Raw genomic sequence first — 19,124 nt, forward strand, 5'->3', positions numbered from 1 at the left:
TATGCAAAAATGGCTTTTCATAGCCTTAGAATGAGGAATGTTTTTTTTTTTCCTGATCAGTATCGACATTTTCCCCAGAATATACGTTGAGCTCTCTGTAAAGTATGAACCACAATTCATACAGAATAACGCAACTGCAACATCCATTTGATTACTGTATGTGAATGTACAAAATAAACCCAAATGCAGTTCTGTTTATAAGTTATCAGCACACACTATCACTTGTAAATTGCAATGTTATATGTGAATAAACATTAAAATGTTATTAATTAAAATATAACACATACTGTATGTGTTAAGATTGTCCTTGTGTAGGTGAGAGATAAGGTTTTAACATATTTCCTGCCGCACTGTGAATATTACAATACGTATTTACTTTAAAGCCCCTGAACCTGAATTTAAATCTAAAGTATTTCAATAGAAGACAGATATTCATGATAAAATAAGCAGCAATCAGTTAAAAAAAACAACCCACCAACAGTCTAAAATCCTGCTTTGTGCTTAGAAGTACCTTTTTCCAACTGAGCCCCACCCCCGATTTCAAACAAGTGAGAGGAGCAAAATGCAATACAATAATCTCTCATGTGAAATAACCAGAACGGCGGACACTTTTGTGAACTTCATTGAGAGAATACGTTTTTCTGGACCTGTACACCTAAATGAGCAGATTTCTTTGGCCACTCGAGGGCAGCAGAAACAAGCTTACAACTCTAACATCCTCACGTAAGTTGATACTGTATGACAAAGTTGTTGTCAAACAGTTACGGAGTACGGAGTATTTACTCTCCTATAAACTCTGTTTTTGGTCTAAATCTATTCCTGAGAAACATACCTGGCTCTTTAGCTTCTACATGTAAATGCTCCACTATGTTTGCTAGCTAGATGCTAACCTTTATCTGTCTGGTGCTGGCCGGGAAGTGTAAAGTAGATTTTTAGAGCTTTTTGTGTAAAACAGTTGTGGCCAAAAACGACACCATAACAACGGCACGACTAAACCACAACAGTCAAGTTGTGGACTGCAGAAACAAAACAATGAGTTCAATTATAAAGCTATGTACAGCTGAGAGAAACTATAGTGGAGTGAAAACTCTCTTTGCCGTTTGTCCCTCCGATCGACCCCTTTCACATTACACACAGTGATGTGATCCATTGTTAATATAAAAATAATGACTTTAGCAGCTTTAAGTTATCTATATCACATGTTAGTGGACATTCCTTCAGTGCATATTAACGACAAAGTGTATAGATTTCTTCACCTTTATTTACCTTGCATAATAGATTTACATAAGAGTTTCACATTATCTGCACATTCTTCATGTACCTGAGATATTTGGCCAAATAAAACATTTCATGTGACTCTTTTTCTTACATAGGCATTGCACATTTGGCAACAGCACTTACAAGTGTGCAATCAGAAACACTTAATAGCAAACAAACAAAGGGAAGAGAAACACTTCTTTTAGGATGTGAAAGTCTGAGCCGACCAGTCAGTAAGTACATTCAGAAACCCTGCAAGCTATTGAAACCACACTAGTGGTCAGGTTCACTGTTTCACAACACACAGTATTCATTTTATAGGTAATACAAGAGGCACAACACAGAAATACTTTAAAATAACCTTTAGGTTAGTGGTGAGTTCCTTCCTACACTGACGGGAAATATTTTAAATATGAGCTCGCCAGTGAGGCTGTTTGGGTTAGCAGTAATATAAAAAGCTTCACCTCAATATACTACAATGACAATCGTAACCAAGGAGCACCATTATACTCAGTCCACTCACTTGTGGGAAGAGAGCCTGAGCACTGAATACTGCTACACCGTGAAGAACTGAAAAAACACAAGTCAAACTAAGTCAATAAATATACTGTATGTGCTGGCATCCACTAAAATCCAGTGTATAAGTGCACTTTCACAGCTTCACAAATCAAATATTGATCACGTTTGCCCAGAAACAAAACACACGAGAGAAAATAAATCATGTAAGTGCCATGTTAAACTCTTTGGGAAACCTAGTGTACCGTTTATGAAACTCTCAAAGGAAGTTAGGCCTCAGAGTGAAAGGCCGACAGTGGAGTATGACTGGTAGATGTTGGTTAGGCACAAGGTTACTGCAGCATTTCGTTTCATGTCACTTCCCTCTGTATTTTTGTGATACTCCCTTTTTTTTTTTGTTGTTAAAATGCCTTCAAAAAACGTTCTTTGTGGATCTGTCACAGCATCCCAAATCCTTTGGCGTAAGTGATAGCCTTGAGGAGTCTTTCTTTCAGTTTTTCCTTGGAGGAGTATTCTGGGAGCAGCAGTGCATTAAAGCAGGTGTGAGAGGTTGGCAGCCTGAAAGAAAAGGAAGGATGAAAAGTAAGAGCGCTGCTGGGCCTGGCGCCGACAATGGGACAAACGTGAACGGAGACAAGCTTATCGTGTGGGTTTGAGCATCAACAGAATGTTTTGAATCTTCACTCATCCGACAGACACGAGGACAAAACAACAAAGAAGTGACTAACTGTCAGTTGCTGGTATATTTTTAGGTATGTTTGATGATAAAATACAGAAATAATACCCTCTTCGAGTCTGCCCTGGGGCAATGGAGCAAAGGGGCTCTAGTTCTAATACCTAATCATCTATTGTGCCTGAAAATATCTAAATCAAACCTCCACAAAGCTGACTGCTCCGTACCTGTCTGTGTCGGAGCCATTCTTAGCGATGATCATTTTTAATTTGCCGAGCCCGCCAACCGGTGCTCTGTCTGTGCCGGTGGTAAACTGAAGAAACAACCTCTTCTGCTCCTCCCCAAACGAGTGAATCGTTTCCCAGAAATCTCTGTGTACAGAAAATATAACAGCAATGAAATGACTCATGGCTCTCGCTGCTTGGAATGTAGATTATAACTTAACTAGTGTGCTGTGCACCAGACTTACTTGATAATTTGACTGTCTTTGCTATAACCTCCGTCATATTCTGTTGTCTTTTCAAGTGCTTCAAAGTCAAGTTTCTGTGAAAAGATTGTGCTGTGAGAGTCATAAAACACTGGCTGCAATAAAGTAACAAAAATCTATATCAAGGTTTGCTTCCTCACCCTGCTTCCACAGATGAGCAGCTCTACTTCCTCAGGTCTAAACAGATATTTCAGTGGGGACTCATTAGTGACAATCAGAAAACCTTTTTTGAAGGCTTTGAATTGTCTCTCCACGCTCTTGTTCAGTATGTACTCAGCATACAGGTCCACAAACTCCTGTGAATTATAGACGAAGCAAAAACACCTGTTAAATGCACAGCAAAGCAATTGCTCATTATTTACATTCTTTCATAACTGCAGTGAAATTAATGTGAATCTTTGAGTCAGTGTCTTCTGTGTTTTCTCTCAACAGAGGAAAGACGACCTACAGAATGTACTGTCATGGAAAAGGCAATTGATCAATTTTAGCGGTTCCTGTGCTTTTGAAATGTACATTTAAATCAAAGGAGCAACAAGAAATATGCATCAGTTATTGGTTCTAATAATGTAGCTACACACCATCTTAAGACGTGTCAGAAACAGCCATTGTGTGGTCACTTTTTTATGAAATCAGGTATGGAAAAGTAGAATTAAAACGGTTACAAAGCCGCTGTCCAATACCAACGTCAAACCACTGTCCTTCCACTACCATGATAGAGTTACTGCAGCTCTTTAACTTTATAAAATGTCACCTGTCTATTCTCCTTAGTAACAGGGATCTGGTCTCCCTGATCCTTTAAGTCATATAGAAGCGGGTTTCCAAAAAGGTCCATGTGTGATATCTGGAAGGTGAGCATCATGTCTTCCTCTACATTGCCGGTATATTCAAGCAACTCCTTCAGACTCTGGAAGAGAACCTGGAAGAAGAAACGAGGAAACGTCTGCTGTTAAAGAAATAGTTTGAGGTTTTTGGAAATGTGCTTGTATGCTTTATTTTCTAGAGTTAGTTGAGAAGATCTATACCACACTCATGTCTGTCCATTAAATATGAAGCTACAGCTAGACGGCTGTTAGCTTAGCTCAGCATTCAAATTGGAAACGGCGTAACAGCTAGCCCGGCTCTGTCCGAAAGTAACCACCTACCAGGAGCGGTGGTATCAATCTTCTCATCTAACTCAAGGCAAAAAAGCGAATAAGAGGGTTTCCCAATTTGTTTTACTTTTCTTCAAGTGCTACATTTTAGCAAAAAGGCTAATCCTACAGTAAAAAAGTAGTTAGCTTTATGCTTGTAGTTTCTTTCCAGCATCTCTGAAAACATACATTTCTTGATTTAACCAGTAACATTACAATACCAAACACATCCTCAGCAATAGAAGCTGTCTCCAAAACATATTTGGAAATACAGAACTGATGTATTGTCACTGCATATTAACTTTGGAGAAAGTTACTGTACTGCATGTGAGTCTGACAGGTCCGAGTAGGTCCCTTTCTTGCTCATGAGTTTCCTGTAGACAACCATAGGGAAATGCACGTCCAGGATGCAGTTGTTGTAAATGGCGAGCCCCAGGACGAGTCCAACGAGAGTATACTGTGCTTCATTCTCCAGTGAGGATGAATTAAACCAAAAAAGTTTTGTGTCGTCGTCGTAGGTGAACATGCCTGTTCGGAAACAGAGAGAGAGAAACACACCAGGAAAAATTCATTACTTGGAGGAACAGTTAGACATTTTGTGAAATACCCTTTCATGGCTCTTGGCTTTGTTGCCAAGAGTTAGATGAAAAGATTCGAACCACTCCCAAGTCTGTACAATAAATAAGCTATGGTCATTAGCTTAGCTTAGCACAAAGACTGGAAACAGGGGGAATCAGCCAGCTAGGTTCTGTCCAAAGGTAACAAAACCTGTACCTCTGAAGCTCACTAGTATTTTGTTGGTTTAATTTGTACAAAAACATTTCCTATAGTCTTGCCTTAACCGTGAGGTTACCAGGCAACAAGTTGAGACCAGGAAGTCACTGCATCTGGCCAAGAAATAGTCCTGCACATAACCCCCCATAAAACCACATCATGTCACTTTTACATTTTGGTGTTTATATGAATTAAACAATATTTAACACTTTAATTGGTGATCTTCAGAGGTGTGGGTAGGCAGATGTTTTTTTACCTTTGGACAGAGGCAGGCTAATAAATGTATTTCCTAAAATGTCGAGCTATTCCAATAATATGATATAAAACAGGGATACATAGGAAGCAAATGTAAACGCTGTAAAATTGTGATTTCATGTCTCACCTATGTCGGGATTGAAAATTTCCTCCAAGACCAACTGAAAGAACTCCTTTGAAACCCCTCCCTCGTCTACACCTTGCTCCCCCTCGAACTCAACAAACAGCTGCTTCTTCAGGTCAGACGGGTTCTCCATGGAGATCATCTCCAGCTGCGAACACAGAGGGTATTGAATTCATTGACGAACACAGCAGGACTGAGCCTCAATTTGACATCCCATGCACACGCAACAGTAACATCACGCTGTAACTCACTCTGACGAGGGCGTCGTCGATGATGTGATCTCTGCGTACTTTGAGCTTGAGATAGGGGTTGGGCTGCTGGCCCTGGACCATGCTGTAGAGGGCCGTGAGGCGTCGCTCGCTGTACATCCTGATCCTGTTGTCGTAGTACAGTCCCTGGTTCTTGGTGATGACATTGAGGATGAAGGGGCAGCTCTGGAAAGAAAACTTGGTTTCGGCGTTGACCTTGAAGAAGGTGAAATCCTTGTCCATCTCCACCACTTCGTTCACCGACTCGTTGATAAAATCCTCAAAGGGGATGAGGGGTCTTATGCTATCTATAGGTCTGACGGCCAGTTCTTTCTCCAGAGGATCGACCCGGGGACCCTTCTTATAGAGCCGCTCCTCACCTAGCAGCTCATGCAGGGTGAGCTCATCGGACTCCGAGTCGTCCTCGTCCTCCTCGTTGTGCTCCACATCAACCTCACCACCCAGGATACTTGCGTAGAAGACAACTTTCAAACACTGGGTCGCAGCCACCACAGTCTCGTCATCATTTACCAGATTTTCGCTGTCATATTCATTGCTGACGACCGTGAAAGTGATGAGCTGCTGGAAGGTCTCCATCATGCGGCGGGTGTGTGGGAGACCGTACACGGACCAGAGCTTCGACAGCCTGGCGAGCGCAGTCACCGGCAGTTTGCTCATCGCTTTGCAGAACTGCGGCAACGCCACTTCCAGGTACTCGGGGCTGTGAAGGTTGCTGTTCTCCAGCACGATAATGAAGATATTCAGGTAATCTGGGTTTGTTTCGTACACATCAAGGTATTCCAGGTCGAGTTCCATATTCGGAGTGAGGTAAATGAGTGCGTTTACCAGAGCTGCCTCTACCTGGTCGATGTTTAAAAGTCTGTCATAGACTCTCCTCACCGCGCCAATGTCCACTGTAACCTCACAAGGTTCGAACACTTCACTAGGACCCTCGTCTGGTGAAGCAGCTGCAGAAGAAGCACCCATCTTCTCTAAGGTTTGCTCGCTCTGCTTCTCATGCTTGTCCTCATCTGTTGGTTTAAAAGACTCAAGGCTTTCAGTGGAGTTGGGTTCATCCTTCCTGAAACTCTTCATCAGGGCATCTGCGTTGGAGAAAACCCTGCCGATGATGCGGATGAGAGCCGAGTAGTCCCCTTTCTCCTCGCAGAAACTCAGGATCCTACATACAGTGTTCTCTGTGAGGTAATGAACATCTGGACCAAAACAGTAAAAGGAAAATTGAATTAACACAGCGAACTAATTCAAAGTCAGTGTCCACAAGAGTTAGTTTTACAATACCTGAGAAGTCCTCCTTGGTGGCCCAGAGGTCCGTATCGCTCATCTTACTGTCCAGATGAGTGTTTTCGTTGGCACTGGAGTCTGAATGCGGGGCGTCAGACGAGTCTTTCTTGGAGGGGTGAGGATTGCAGAGTTTGGCATTAATCTTAAACAGCTCAAGCGCTTTGGCAGCTGCTGAATTGTTATCCAAGGGTTGAAAATCAGAGCATGATGCGCAAAACTCATTCGTGCAGTCGCCATTTCCACAGCCTTCAGTTAACTGCCGAAAGTAGCGCTCAATTAGATGCTTTGCAGCCGCTCTGTTCCTGCGTGAGATATTTAAAGAGGAAGTCACACTACTGATCCAAAGTCATCTATGGTTAGAAAATAAGCATAAACACATTATTGCAATGCATATAATTAAAAATGTTACAGAACAGAACTGAACATTGAACAAGCACTTTTTCACATGTTCTTGTTTTAAAAGGCTAAGACATAATGATAGGAGAAATATTAGTTTAACTAATTGCATGTATATTAGTTTAGCTACTAGTTTAGCTTTTTGAGTGCAGGTCCCAATAGAGTGACTTACATTCGGCTGGATTCAGGTACCCTCCTGCAGGCTTAATTTACAGTCCTCTGGAAGAAGAAGTTCAAAAACATTTTTACACCAACAGTCATGAACTATTCATCATAACTGGAAAATGGGCAGATACTTATATAGCTGTTTGAGAATCTGATGTCAGCCAATATTTGTGCAAAGAATTGTGATGTGGAGATGGTGAGCAATTCTGGTCAATACAAACTTTAAAATAACTTCAACTCAATGCAGACTCTTAGGCAAAATGCATGTCCAGCAGTTGATGAATGTTTTCCTCACGTCCACCTGACTGTGGCTGATGTAGCCATTTATTTCTACTTTTCCCAACTTGTTAAAACTTTATTTTTGCAACATTGCCTCGTGCTGCTCTTTATCAATTGAGTTACAGATGATGGTTTAAGTAGTTGCCTCACTCATTAAATACGCTATCTAACTCATATTTGTATTTACTATCTGGCATCCGAGGGTGGGGAGAAATATCACGGCGTTCAAGCCCCTCAGAAGCCACAGCAGGTGGCTGGATCCTGGTCTAGATTAACGCACATTAATTCTGTACAAAAGATATCTGATGTCATAGGCAATAAAAGGGGTGTCTGTGCCTATTCATTCAGTTACAATAGTAACAACTGCTCATGTCACCGCGTGCAAACAAGTGTTTTGATATTTAAGTGCATGTTCTTTTGGACCAGCTGTCTGGACGAAACGCCTCCAGCAGGACTGGCCGTGCAACTTGGCATCATGTAATTGGTTTTAATTTAAGACGGACAGCCAGATATCTGATTTCATATCAGGCATCATCTGATCTAATATGTAGTTATTTTAGGATATTTGTAATTTGTGGTGTACTGAAAATATTGCAGTGTTGAAACCCGTCAGCTGCCACAGAGGTGAACATCAGTGGCCATAATAACTGTTTATTCAGAATGTCTTTATTACGAAATAGAGACTGGCTGTATTGTCACCATTTTATACAGTAAATATATCATGTTGAGCATGTTGAGGGTCCAAAGAAATTATTAATAAAGCTCGAGAGGGTCTTGCTTTTTTTTTTCTTCTATAAAACGAAATATAAGATTCAGCCCTCCTCCCCACCCCAACAGTGTTATACTGTCCCTTATAAATAATTAATAAAGTTACCGCTGCTGTGCCACGTGCGTAAAAATGCCCATTTTTAATTTGGAGACGCTCGTGCAGTCCCCGCTACTGTGTGATGGCTACAGGTATTTAATAATGACTAATAAACGGATGATTCAGTGACATGTGAACACAGTGTAAGAGGCTAAACTCAACATACATAAAACACACAGTGTTTTATACGCTCTGTGTAACGTTTAAGGACCACTCTCGGAACCGGACGTTCAGACGTCGTCCTGCGTGCGGAGGCAGCAGCCAACCTGAACAGTTAAGTTATTGTATATTTTTCATTAAGGAGTGGCTTTTAGGTTTTATTCGGACGGCGAGAGAGAGAGACAGAGCTTGAAGGCGGCTGTATCACGCTAAAAACAATCATAATTAATATTAATTGTGTTTTTGTTCGATCCATGACACCTATGAGACAAAAAAAACAAGACATAAAAATGTCTTAACGTCACTTACTAACGCATTAGTTATTAGCCACAATAGCAACATTTCACCACCAACGTGATATTGCAGAAACTTGACCGCTGACAGTTGCGAGCACTGTTTTTACTGGCCACAGCAACTTATGGTGCTTTCCTACTTTTAGCGCCTCTAGCTAACTAGCTTGTTATCAAAGAAACAAGCTAACATCAGGAAGTGAACACAACGTTAACAACGTTAAATCCAGTGTCGTGTCTCGGCCAGCTTCATGTAACGTTACTAACCTGTGATTTGAACAGGGATACAGTCCTGCCTGTCTGTCTGTCTTTCTGTCTGTCTGTCTGTCAGTCAGTGACAGTGCAAAAAAAAAAAAATCTCCTCAGTCAGTGTGACAGCTGCTTCAGCGACACTCAGTCCCGTCGAGTCCGCGACGCTCCGTTCAAAACGCCGTCACTTCGTTCAACAACATGCAGCCTGAATAAAACTCAAGTGTGACAACGTTAGGAAGCCGTAATACTTCTCGGTGTTTGAGTCAGAGCAAAATATCCTCTCTACCATCTTGTAAACAAGAGCGCGATATATCCCGGCATGCAGCGCGGGGCTGTCAAACATCATGCCCCCCCTCCCACCTCCCACCTCCACGACCCACTGAATCACACCAGGAATAAACTACAAAAAAAAAACCCAAAACACATCAATATTTCCTATCTCTAAGTATTTTGTTACACCTTGATTTTGATTTATTTATTGAAATGCTGTGATTTTTTTTTACAGTGTCAAATATATTTGGATGAATTAGAGACAATGTGCCTATAAAAGAAAACATATGTATATACATGTATACATATATTCATGTGTTTAGAGGAATGTCTGACATTAGATAAGTAACATAAACATAAAAACAAAGATCATCACATGTGTTTTTTTTTTTAATATATTGATATCAATACCACAGTGCAGAAATAGTCCCGCTTCCAGAAATATGTGCCCTGCGAGTGTTATAGGCCCATTATTATATATTATTATAGGATAGTTGGTACTGATGCATTATGTGATAGTAGCATTTTTATTCTGTATTGGTCTAGATGGAGCTATATATATATATATATATATATATATATATACTGTTTGCCGGTTTCATCTATAACAATGCATCATTTTAGCTAGTAGCTTCCAAATAAACATAGTGGATTAAGAAATGCAGTTAGAGGTAAAGTATAAAGTAGCATAAAACTCAAACTACATTTGCCTCAAAATTGTACTTATGCACAGTACTTGAATAGTAATTACAGTAGTTACATTTGACCATTGCCTGTGTACATGTGTAGCAGTAATTAATGCACACACAAACGACTATTTCTATGTTGTCTTTCTTCTTTTGGAAATATGGGGGGAAAGTGTAGAGTATGTTGTATGTACAGTCTGACTGCTATATGACAGAATAGAAATCATGAGCTGTGTTTGTTATATACATTCAGTACGATAACTTCCCTAAATTATACATCTCCACAAATATACACACATATGTGGCAGAAGTCACAGTGTAATGTGTTTGAAAACTAAAAATCGTGGTTGCTAGCTGTGATGGTGGAGGCGCAGTCTCATTCATAACCTTTAAATCATATTCATAAACCATAAATCAAACCCGGCATGTACAGTGTAGCAGGTAGTCAAACCCCGGCCATCTCATTCTGCAATAGGGCCTCGTAAATTATGCATCATCTAATCCCTGTGCATCGCTCTCATGGTGCTGAGGAGATGTTTGTTATTCTGTCAGCGTTCGAGCCTGGTATAGAGTTTTACACTTAGTGTGACATTTGGTTTCTGTACCTGTCAGTCCTGTGTGTCACGCCGAACACTGACAGGGTTTCCTGTTAAACTGGAGGTCAAAAATAACGTGTATACACAGAGGGTTGTACGTGGTCATACAGACAGAAATTAGTCCAGAGGGAGGAATGGAAATATATTGATGTTCTTGCAATAAAAAGAAAGATATCAAGCTACTTTTCATATCTATTATCAATAGATATGTGCTAAAATGAGCTCTGTGATTGTATGAGGGAGATTCCAAATAAATCTGTCATACTGAATGAAAGGATATCATGCACAGCATTAATTACCATCCTTTTGTCTCTCTTTGAGCATATAGATTTGACTCTATTGTAGTACATGTCTGCAGTAACCCACATGACCACTGGGAGTCACTGTAAGCACACACAGCATCAGGCATGCATCACATGGACGCTTTCCTTACAAGATGATGTATTTCTTTCTTTCTTTCTATCTTTGTATATTTTAGAATATTTATATTTATACTGGTTACTTTGCAGATTAATATTTTACACACACACACACACCATACAATCAATTTGTAGAATATGATGTATTGTTATAGATTAAACTAACAGTATTTACAGTAGTGAAACTCTACCTTGACCAGTTGTGACATTTAAATGCTGTTTATGTGTTAATGCATTGGTAATAATATTTCAACAATAGGATATACTATACAATAACATTTGGAAAGAAGCTGGCCAACGAATAATCCTAATTTTGGCGCTTAAAGTACATTTTAGTGATAATGCTTTGGTACTTGAAGGGGCTATAGTCAATATTTTCATAATGACAATGTATCAAATGACAATGTAAAAACATTGTGACAGTGAGAAAGGGGTAGTAGCTCGTCGTGATGAACCTACTCTGCTTTATGGAGCTTTACAGGGAGTTTCAGCACCAAACACAAGACAGACTAGCAACTAGCTGGTGAACATAGAGGAGCATTTAGCTGCTGAAGAGCCAGATATTCCCCTCAGGAGTTGGTAGAGACCAAAAACAGAGCTAAAAGAGAGTAAATATCAGACTTACATTCGTCAGGTGGTCAGAAACACAACTCCAAATGTATTATAATGTTGCTCTGTAGCGACTGGATTTGTAAATACGCAATTGTTTGCTAACAAGTTTGCCATATTAACTTAAAAAGTGATGATAGTGTCGTGTTCAGAACTTGTTTCTGCTGCCCCCAAGTGGTCAAAAATGTTTTGTTATTGCTGGTTTCAGTGGAATTCTGAATGCAGGACTTTTGCTTCTAACAGAGTATTTTTACAGCGTTGTGTTGCTTCTTTTACTTAAGTAAAATATATGAGTACTTTTTTCACCTCTGTGTATCATCAAAATGTTTTATCTGCTTTCCTAATCACCTTGAGACCCCTTAAATTTATCTCCCGATAGCTTAGAGGGGTCTTGACCCCCAGGTTGGCAACCAATGGTCTAGACTACAGTATGACCTGTACCTCTGAGATTCATCAAAATATTTAAAATGTTAAATATATGGGTCTAAGTGTGTCATTGTTTTAACAGAATTCCCCTTACTTTGTTGAAGTAATGTTTTATATGAAACGTTCTCGCACTGTAAAATGAAATGCAGTGATGGTGCCTCTGACTAATAAAGATGATGATAGATATCATTTCATAATTATGATCCTCTTTTGTTATTTTGTCTTAGTTTGAAGCGATGTTAAAAGCAACTTAAGAGACGTCTATCCTGCACTTATTCACTCAATCACAGCTGAATGTGACAGGGGAAATGGAAAAGGGGGCAACTCCATTAATCTACACTACAGCCTGAGCTTTACACTCCAGCGCACACAGGAACTTGTTTCATCACTCCCAAGCAACCTTTCTGCTCAGGTTGTGTTATGTTTAATGTTTCAAATGGAGGAAATTAGGGGTTTAGCAGCCACTGATTCAGGTAAAGCTCTCACACTGAACATTAGCCGATACCGGTGGCCATCGCTTCCTACTGTGTGTGTGCTAATCTATGGTTATATCATTTCCCTCCCAGCCATTTGATATGGATTAAGAGTGCCTAAAATTGACATCATCATGGCACATCTCTTTTCCTGGAACATATCAATTAACCTCAGTTGTACTATTGGCAGTTTAGGAATGTGACTGCAGGGTGGTACAGAGTTCAGGAGAGGACGCTGAAGGTTGCATGTAGGACAGGGCTGTAGTGTGGACTGTAGGATTATTTTATCACGGTTGTTAAGTGATTCCTGGAAGTGTGCCATACAGCGAACAGAGACGGGGGGTCACCGAGGCAATCAAGACGGAGTTGATGTCTTCTGCGATCAGTATACATGAACATCTCTGACCGGCCCTCTCACCTCTGGCTCATGAGCCGAGCTCATCCGCTCAGGAGATTCAGCAGAACGTCGGCATCGTCACAATACGACCGAAATGTCTGTGAGGCAAAAACAAGGAATTTGCTTAAATCTTGGTTTATGCTTCACAGTGTTTCCACAACATGAATGTCCTGTTTGAAACATGTCCCTGCTCTTTTTCTATGCTTGTTTGATTGTTGTTTTTTTAGCCGTCCTAGCTGCATGGCTCCAGTGATGGTAATGAAGGTCAGTGGTCCAGACTGAAACACTGCAACAGCTTTTGGATGGATTGTGCAGACAATCATGGTCCTCAGAGGATGAACCCTGAAGAGTCTTGGATGATCCCATGACTTTTCATCTAGTTTTCTCTTATTCAGTAAAATATCTCAAACATCTACGAGATGGTTTGCCTCAATATTTTATACTTACATTCATGTTCCCCAGGGGGAGTCATCCCCTGACTTTTAATCTAGCACCACTACAAGGTTCATTTTTTTGGTTTTGAGTGAAATGTCTCACTATGGTTTATGACCAAATACGGGACTAAACTAATGACACTCCCATCAACTTCCACTTCACTTTGTATTTAGCACTAATTAGCAAATGTTAGCATGCTAACGCGCCAAACTAAGATGGTGAGCCTGGTAAATATCAGCATATTAGTGTTGTCATTGGGAGAGTGTTAGCATGCTGACGTTAGCATTTAGTTCAAGCATAAATACAGCCTCATAGGGCTGCTAGCATGTCTGTAGATTCTTTGTCGTGTTATGAAGTGTGTTGTGGATGTACTGTATTTTACATAAAGAGTAAATTAACACCCCCTGAAAATCTTGTTTTTGCTGACCTCCAGCTGTTTAACGTCACCGACCTTGCTGCAGTGATGTACAGGTGTACTTCAGGACACTGTGACATCACTGCTGGGTGAGGCTGCAGGTACAACAGAGTACGCTTCAGACCACAGCCTTCAGTAATGCTGAGGTGAAAGAAACCTGAAACTTTCAACCAGAGTGGGCAGTGAAACACATCTTTTCAGCCAGGCATTAAGTTACTCTTTAAATGATCATATAAATATAATAATAACTACCTTTTATTAGTCTTGTTATTCATTCAGTGTTCCTGTTTCCTCCTACAGGTGAACTGGAGATTATAAATTACTCGTGGGTGTTTGTCTGTCTTTGTGTTATCTGTCCAGTATGTGTCCCTGCTGCTGCTGTTGGATGGATTCCTGTGTCAGTGGGAAGTTAGAGTGAAAAAGAGCAATAATGCTTTGGCTAAGCCACTCCTACGTGATATTTCAGAGTGGAGCCCTACAATGCCTCCACCAACTGGAAGACAGATGGCCCTGGCTCGCAAAAAGCCTTCATTTGTTATTTGGAATCAAAAGTGATGCGGTGCATAGCTTCACTGGTGTAAATGAACAAGTCCTCAAGTCTTCTCAGCACAACTCTACACTTTGAAGAGTGGAGAGGAGAGGCTGCAAGGCTTTTAAAACATAAACAATTCCCATAATCCAGCTCTCTGACGGCTTCATTGGACCAGATTATATACGAGGCAGCTTAGGAAATTGAAAATGTCCTGATTTAAGCTTGTTAAAACTACGGGTCATGAAGCGGGTCAGGGGACTTTAATGACCAGAATCAATGAAGCTCCTCTATGATAAAATGCTAATCAAACTCCATTAGCGTCTGCAGAATTAGTATCCTGTCTGTCTGTAGACTGCAGGTAATCAAAAAAGTCATTAAAGAAAATGAAAGAAGACGAGAGGAGACTGTGAGGAATCCTTCATTTCCAGAGAGGAGCCTGTTTAATTATTTTATCCATCTTTCACATTAATTCTCATAACACAATATGTGACACGTGTGACAAAAATCCATTTTATTGCACGTGCTGCTTATCTAATGCCACTGAGGGCAGATGAATCACACAAAAACAATAAAAAAAGATTGTTGTGCGGAGACTAAAGCTTTGCACAATGGCACAAAAGTTCCACACTTGCACACACAGTATGCAGGAAAAAAACAGCTGATCAATCCGGCTGGTTTACACCGGGGCTTTGAAAGAGATGGAGAGAGCAGCGCTGCGAGGGGAGAGGAGTCATCATTATCTCCGTGTTGAGACGAGGAACCTGCTCTTGCAAAGTGCAGCGGCGGTCAGTAATTTGGCCATCCCGTTGCAGCGGCTCACTAAAGCAGCATCAGCAGAGCCTTGTCTGTCCCCTTTTCCCTCAGTGTGCCTTAAAAGAAACATTAATAATACCCCCCCCCCCTCCCTCCTCTGGAAAGCCATCGCAGATGTTATGCACGACAGGCAAAGACAAACCGCTGCAACACCAAGCCAAAGACCATCCATCTTCTGAAGGCCTCTTATATCACACCTTTGTACAGATGTGTGAGCAGATGAGAACAGACAGGCTGAATATATGTAGATATACTTTATATTATTGAGACATAAGACTATTAGCTATTAGCTCCTTCAGAAACTGGAGCTTCTTTGAAAAGCAAAACGGACTAAGCGAGGTGAAGGGTCAAGATATGTGTAACTATGTCTCTCAATGGTTGTGTCAGTCTGCATTTGCAAACTGGTGTTTGTTTTTACCCCAAGCGCATTTCAGCATCATGTGAAGCTACATTTTCAACATGCGTGGTGGATCCTGCGGGAGTTAAGCTCCTAATCCGGGCAATGTTAACTATCTTGATCTCACATACGCAGGATTATACCACTGACTTTGAAACTAATTTGAATGTGTCTTTCCCTTTTATTCAAGTGTGAAAGACCATTATAGTCAATAATGCACAGACTCACCACGTTTATGTTTAAGTTCAGAAGTCAAACACTGTGAAAGCTGCTCCACCGACCTTAAATAGAAGTTTTGCAGTGAGACCATGTGACTGATGCTGAACAGTGTGGCCACAAGTGGCAAAGCAGTTGCTTTAAAGCTGCTTTAATTAAAACTTTAATATTACCAAGGGTGCAGATGACTACATATAACGTGAAAGGTATCGCTCATAGAGCATTTGAACGTCTTTCACCGCTCACTGTTTGACAACTTCACTTTCTTCACTGCTTTAATCAGTTTCCAGCCACAGCAGGCATCTGTTGTCAGTGATAAACACACTGTACACTGCCTGCACTGCACCAAACAGTTAGCAGGTGAACATGGTTGAGCATTTAGCCGCTAAACATCCAGATATTTGCCTCCGAAGTTGGTGAAAATAGAAATACATCCATCAGGTGGACATAAAATAAAGTTATTTAGCTCCACATCTGTTGGATGCCTAAACAGGGAACTGTTAGCTAACAACTTGTGATAGTCAGATGACAGCGTTTACATCAATCAGTTAATGCTTATGTTATGACACAAGACATCTTCATATTCATCTGTGTAATACTTAAATGTAGTTAATCATTAGCCAACATTAGCCTCCATAAGCTGAGGTATTCAGGCTTTTGCAGCAAAACCCCAGGATGTATCGAATTGGGCAGGTGTGTGTTTTACTTTTCATTAGTCAGAAGGAAATTGTATTTTTTCTTCTTTTAAAAATATCTTGCTTCAAAGAGGAGGAGGTATTCTACAACAGGCACCCTTTCCACAGAGGACACAGTAGGAAAAGCACACAGGTGAAAACAATAAAACCAATGATGGCTGAATTCCATTTAGATTCTTTGGTTTCAGGGATCTGGTATTGTGCATGCAGGGACGCTTTTATAGAGCGGAGCCATCCATAATATTATTATTAACACATGTGCTTCCCCAACTATGACAAGTCAAAAAAAAGGAGGGGGGGGGGGGGGGGGGGGGCGGTATTCTGTGACCGAAAAACACATCAAATCTGAATTAGGACACAAAAAAATAATAATAATTAAAAGTTGGTTTATACTTTACAGCTCAAAATAAACCCCTGAGCTCAACTACACAGGCGGCACATTGATAAAGCTAAGCCTCAACATCTACAGTTTAACAGCAATAACACAAGATAGGTTGCGCTTTGAGCTGTGAAGTGTGGTAAGCCTTTTTACCAATTATATATATATTCTGTGAGAAAAATTGAGGAACTGAGACATTTTTATTAAGCAAAGAGTACATTTTCCTGAACAGACAAACAGGTAGTAAAGGATAAATACTTTATTATTGTCATCTTTATTTTGTTCACAAGAAGCCACGGTGCAAGTAATTTCAAATTACTCAAAAGGACAAGGAACTGATAAGAAAAACTTTTATATTTGAACAAAACTTTTTGTTGGCGTTTGCTGCTGTTGTGGGCTGAAGCTCTTCAGTGTTTCCAGCTTGCTACAAGCCATTTCTTCAGAGAGACGAGACCAAGAACTTTGCGTGACCTTGGTTCAACTACATATCTAGATTAATACCTTGAATGACACTGAACTCAGTGATTTAACAGCAGATAATTTCCCCGCCGTGAACGTTACATCTACAATGTAAGACGTGAGACTTACAGTAGGCCTACCTTGTAACCAAAATACAAATGAAAAATCAACAAAGCTCAGCTCAGATGTGCTCAAGGCCGTGTGCGGTGAGAGCGAACGTTCCTGTGAGGAATTTGTGAGTGAACTGGGTATGTTGGAATTCAGCGGTGGATACGCTCAAGCTTCATTCTGGCACATAAAGTGTGACGCCGAAAGCACAGAACAGACAGAACCTATAAAACAAAAGTGGACAGACTGCGGAGTCAGAATGTGAACAACACGCCAGAAAAAAGGCACCGTGTGCAAAAACAGACAGGAGGGAAGAAACCACAGAGCATGTAGCCTCATAAACATCATCCACACCAACACAAAATGATGCAAAGTCATCTTTAAACAAATACAGCTTCAGCATCACAAGCAAACTCTTAGATTTGTAATTTCTTATCCAGTGTTAAGGCACATACTATTGCTTAGAAAGTACAGAAATATAAATGATCTTTGGTAAATGATACACTTTACAAAAATGTACTGCAATGACACAAGAGATACAACAATCATAAACTATTAAAAAGGTGCTGATGCCTTAAATGCTTAATAATTGAACAAACTATAGCATCTTTCCAATTTTTCATACTTTTACTAGTTAGTTTGTGCATGATGAGTACATCATGATTCCTTTCAACAGCATGAAAGTAGTAAAAAGTTTCATACTGTGTCTGAGCACGGAAACCTGCTTCCAGCACTAACAATACTCAACGGCAATTCTAAAATAATGATTTCAAAGTGCAAATTTAAATCTTAAAGCCGCATCTTTTACATTTGGGAAAGACCTTCTTTCACCGTCGAGCTTTTGGTTTACAGCTGAGCACCAGCAGAACAGAAGATTAGACTGGGTTGAGATCAACTCAGCACATAAAACAAACTGTTAAAAAGGACCTTCAAGTAAACTTGTTTATGAAACGTGATGGTAGCTTGTTGTCAACCTACTGTACAGTGCTTAAAGGAAGAGGTCAGCATTTTGGGAAATACGCATATTTTCTTTCTTACTGAGAGTTAGATGAGAAGATTGATACCTCTCTCATGTCTGTACGCTAAATACAGCTCGAAGCCCGTTACCTTAGCTTAGCATAAAGACTGAAAACAGGGAGCAACTGCAAGTCCGGCTCTGTCCAAGGGAAATAAGAAATCTGCATAGAAGCCCCTCTAACCCGTGTAAAAACTGACATTTTGTGGTTTTACAGGGGTTATACGCCGGACTACTTCTTGTCTGGGTGCAGTATTTCTTGGCTGAGTTTTAAGTGGTTGCCTGGCAACCTCACAGTGACAACACGACTCCAGTTTTTGTATGGATTAAACAAACAAGACATCAAATGTTAATCAGTGAGCTTTAGAGGTGCTGGTAGGCAGATTTTGTTAGCTTTGGCCAGTGCTAGCTGCTAGCAAGGCTAGCCGTTTCCCTCAGTTTCCAGTCTTTATGATATGCTAAGCTAAGCGTCTGCTGGCTCCAGCGTCATTAATTGATAACACTATCATGTTTGTATGTTACGTATGAAGCTAAAGCCAGACAACAGTTAGTTTAGCTGAGTATAAAGACACACTACATTTGGACAGAGCCAGGCCAGCTGTTTCCCCCTGT

At 40.5% G+C, this 19,124-nt stretch overlaps 1 protein-coding gene across 1 annotated transcript; it reads right to left on the reverse strand.

The window, feature by feature from the left end:
- Window positions 1-1,261: 1,261 nt before the first annotated feature.
- ube3a (ubiquitin protein ligase E3A) lies at window positions 1,262-6,821 on the reverse strand. The gene is made up of 9 exons (XM_070908522.1): window positions 6,764-6,821; window positions 5,468-6,678; window positions 5,220-5,364; window positions 4,386-4,591; window positions 3,685-3,849; window positions 3,074-3,229; window positions 2,916-2,989; window positions 2,674-2,817; window positions 1,262-2,331 (listed from the first exon to the last, which is right to left on the reverse strand). The coding sequence occupies exons 1-9, from the start codon at window positions 6,804-6,806 to the stop codon at window positions 2,211-2,213; spliced, it is 2,265 nt and encodes a 754-aa protein (XP_070764623.1). The 5' UTR covers window positions 6,807-6,821; the 3' UTR covers window positions 1,262-2,210.
- Between the last annotated feature and the right edge of the window lie 12,303 nt (window positions 6,822-19,124).

The sequence above is a fragment of the Enoplosus armatus genome, chromosome 7 (genome assembly GCF_043641665.1).
Source record: "Enoplosus armatus isolate fEnoArm2 chromosome 7, fEnoArm2.hap1, whole genome shotgun sequence".
In the NCBI taxonomy this organism is placed as follows: Eukaryota; Metazoa; Chordata; class Actinopteri; order Centrarchiformes; family Enoplosidae; genus Enoplosus; species Enoplosus armatus.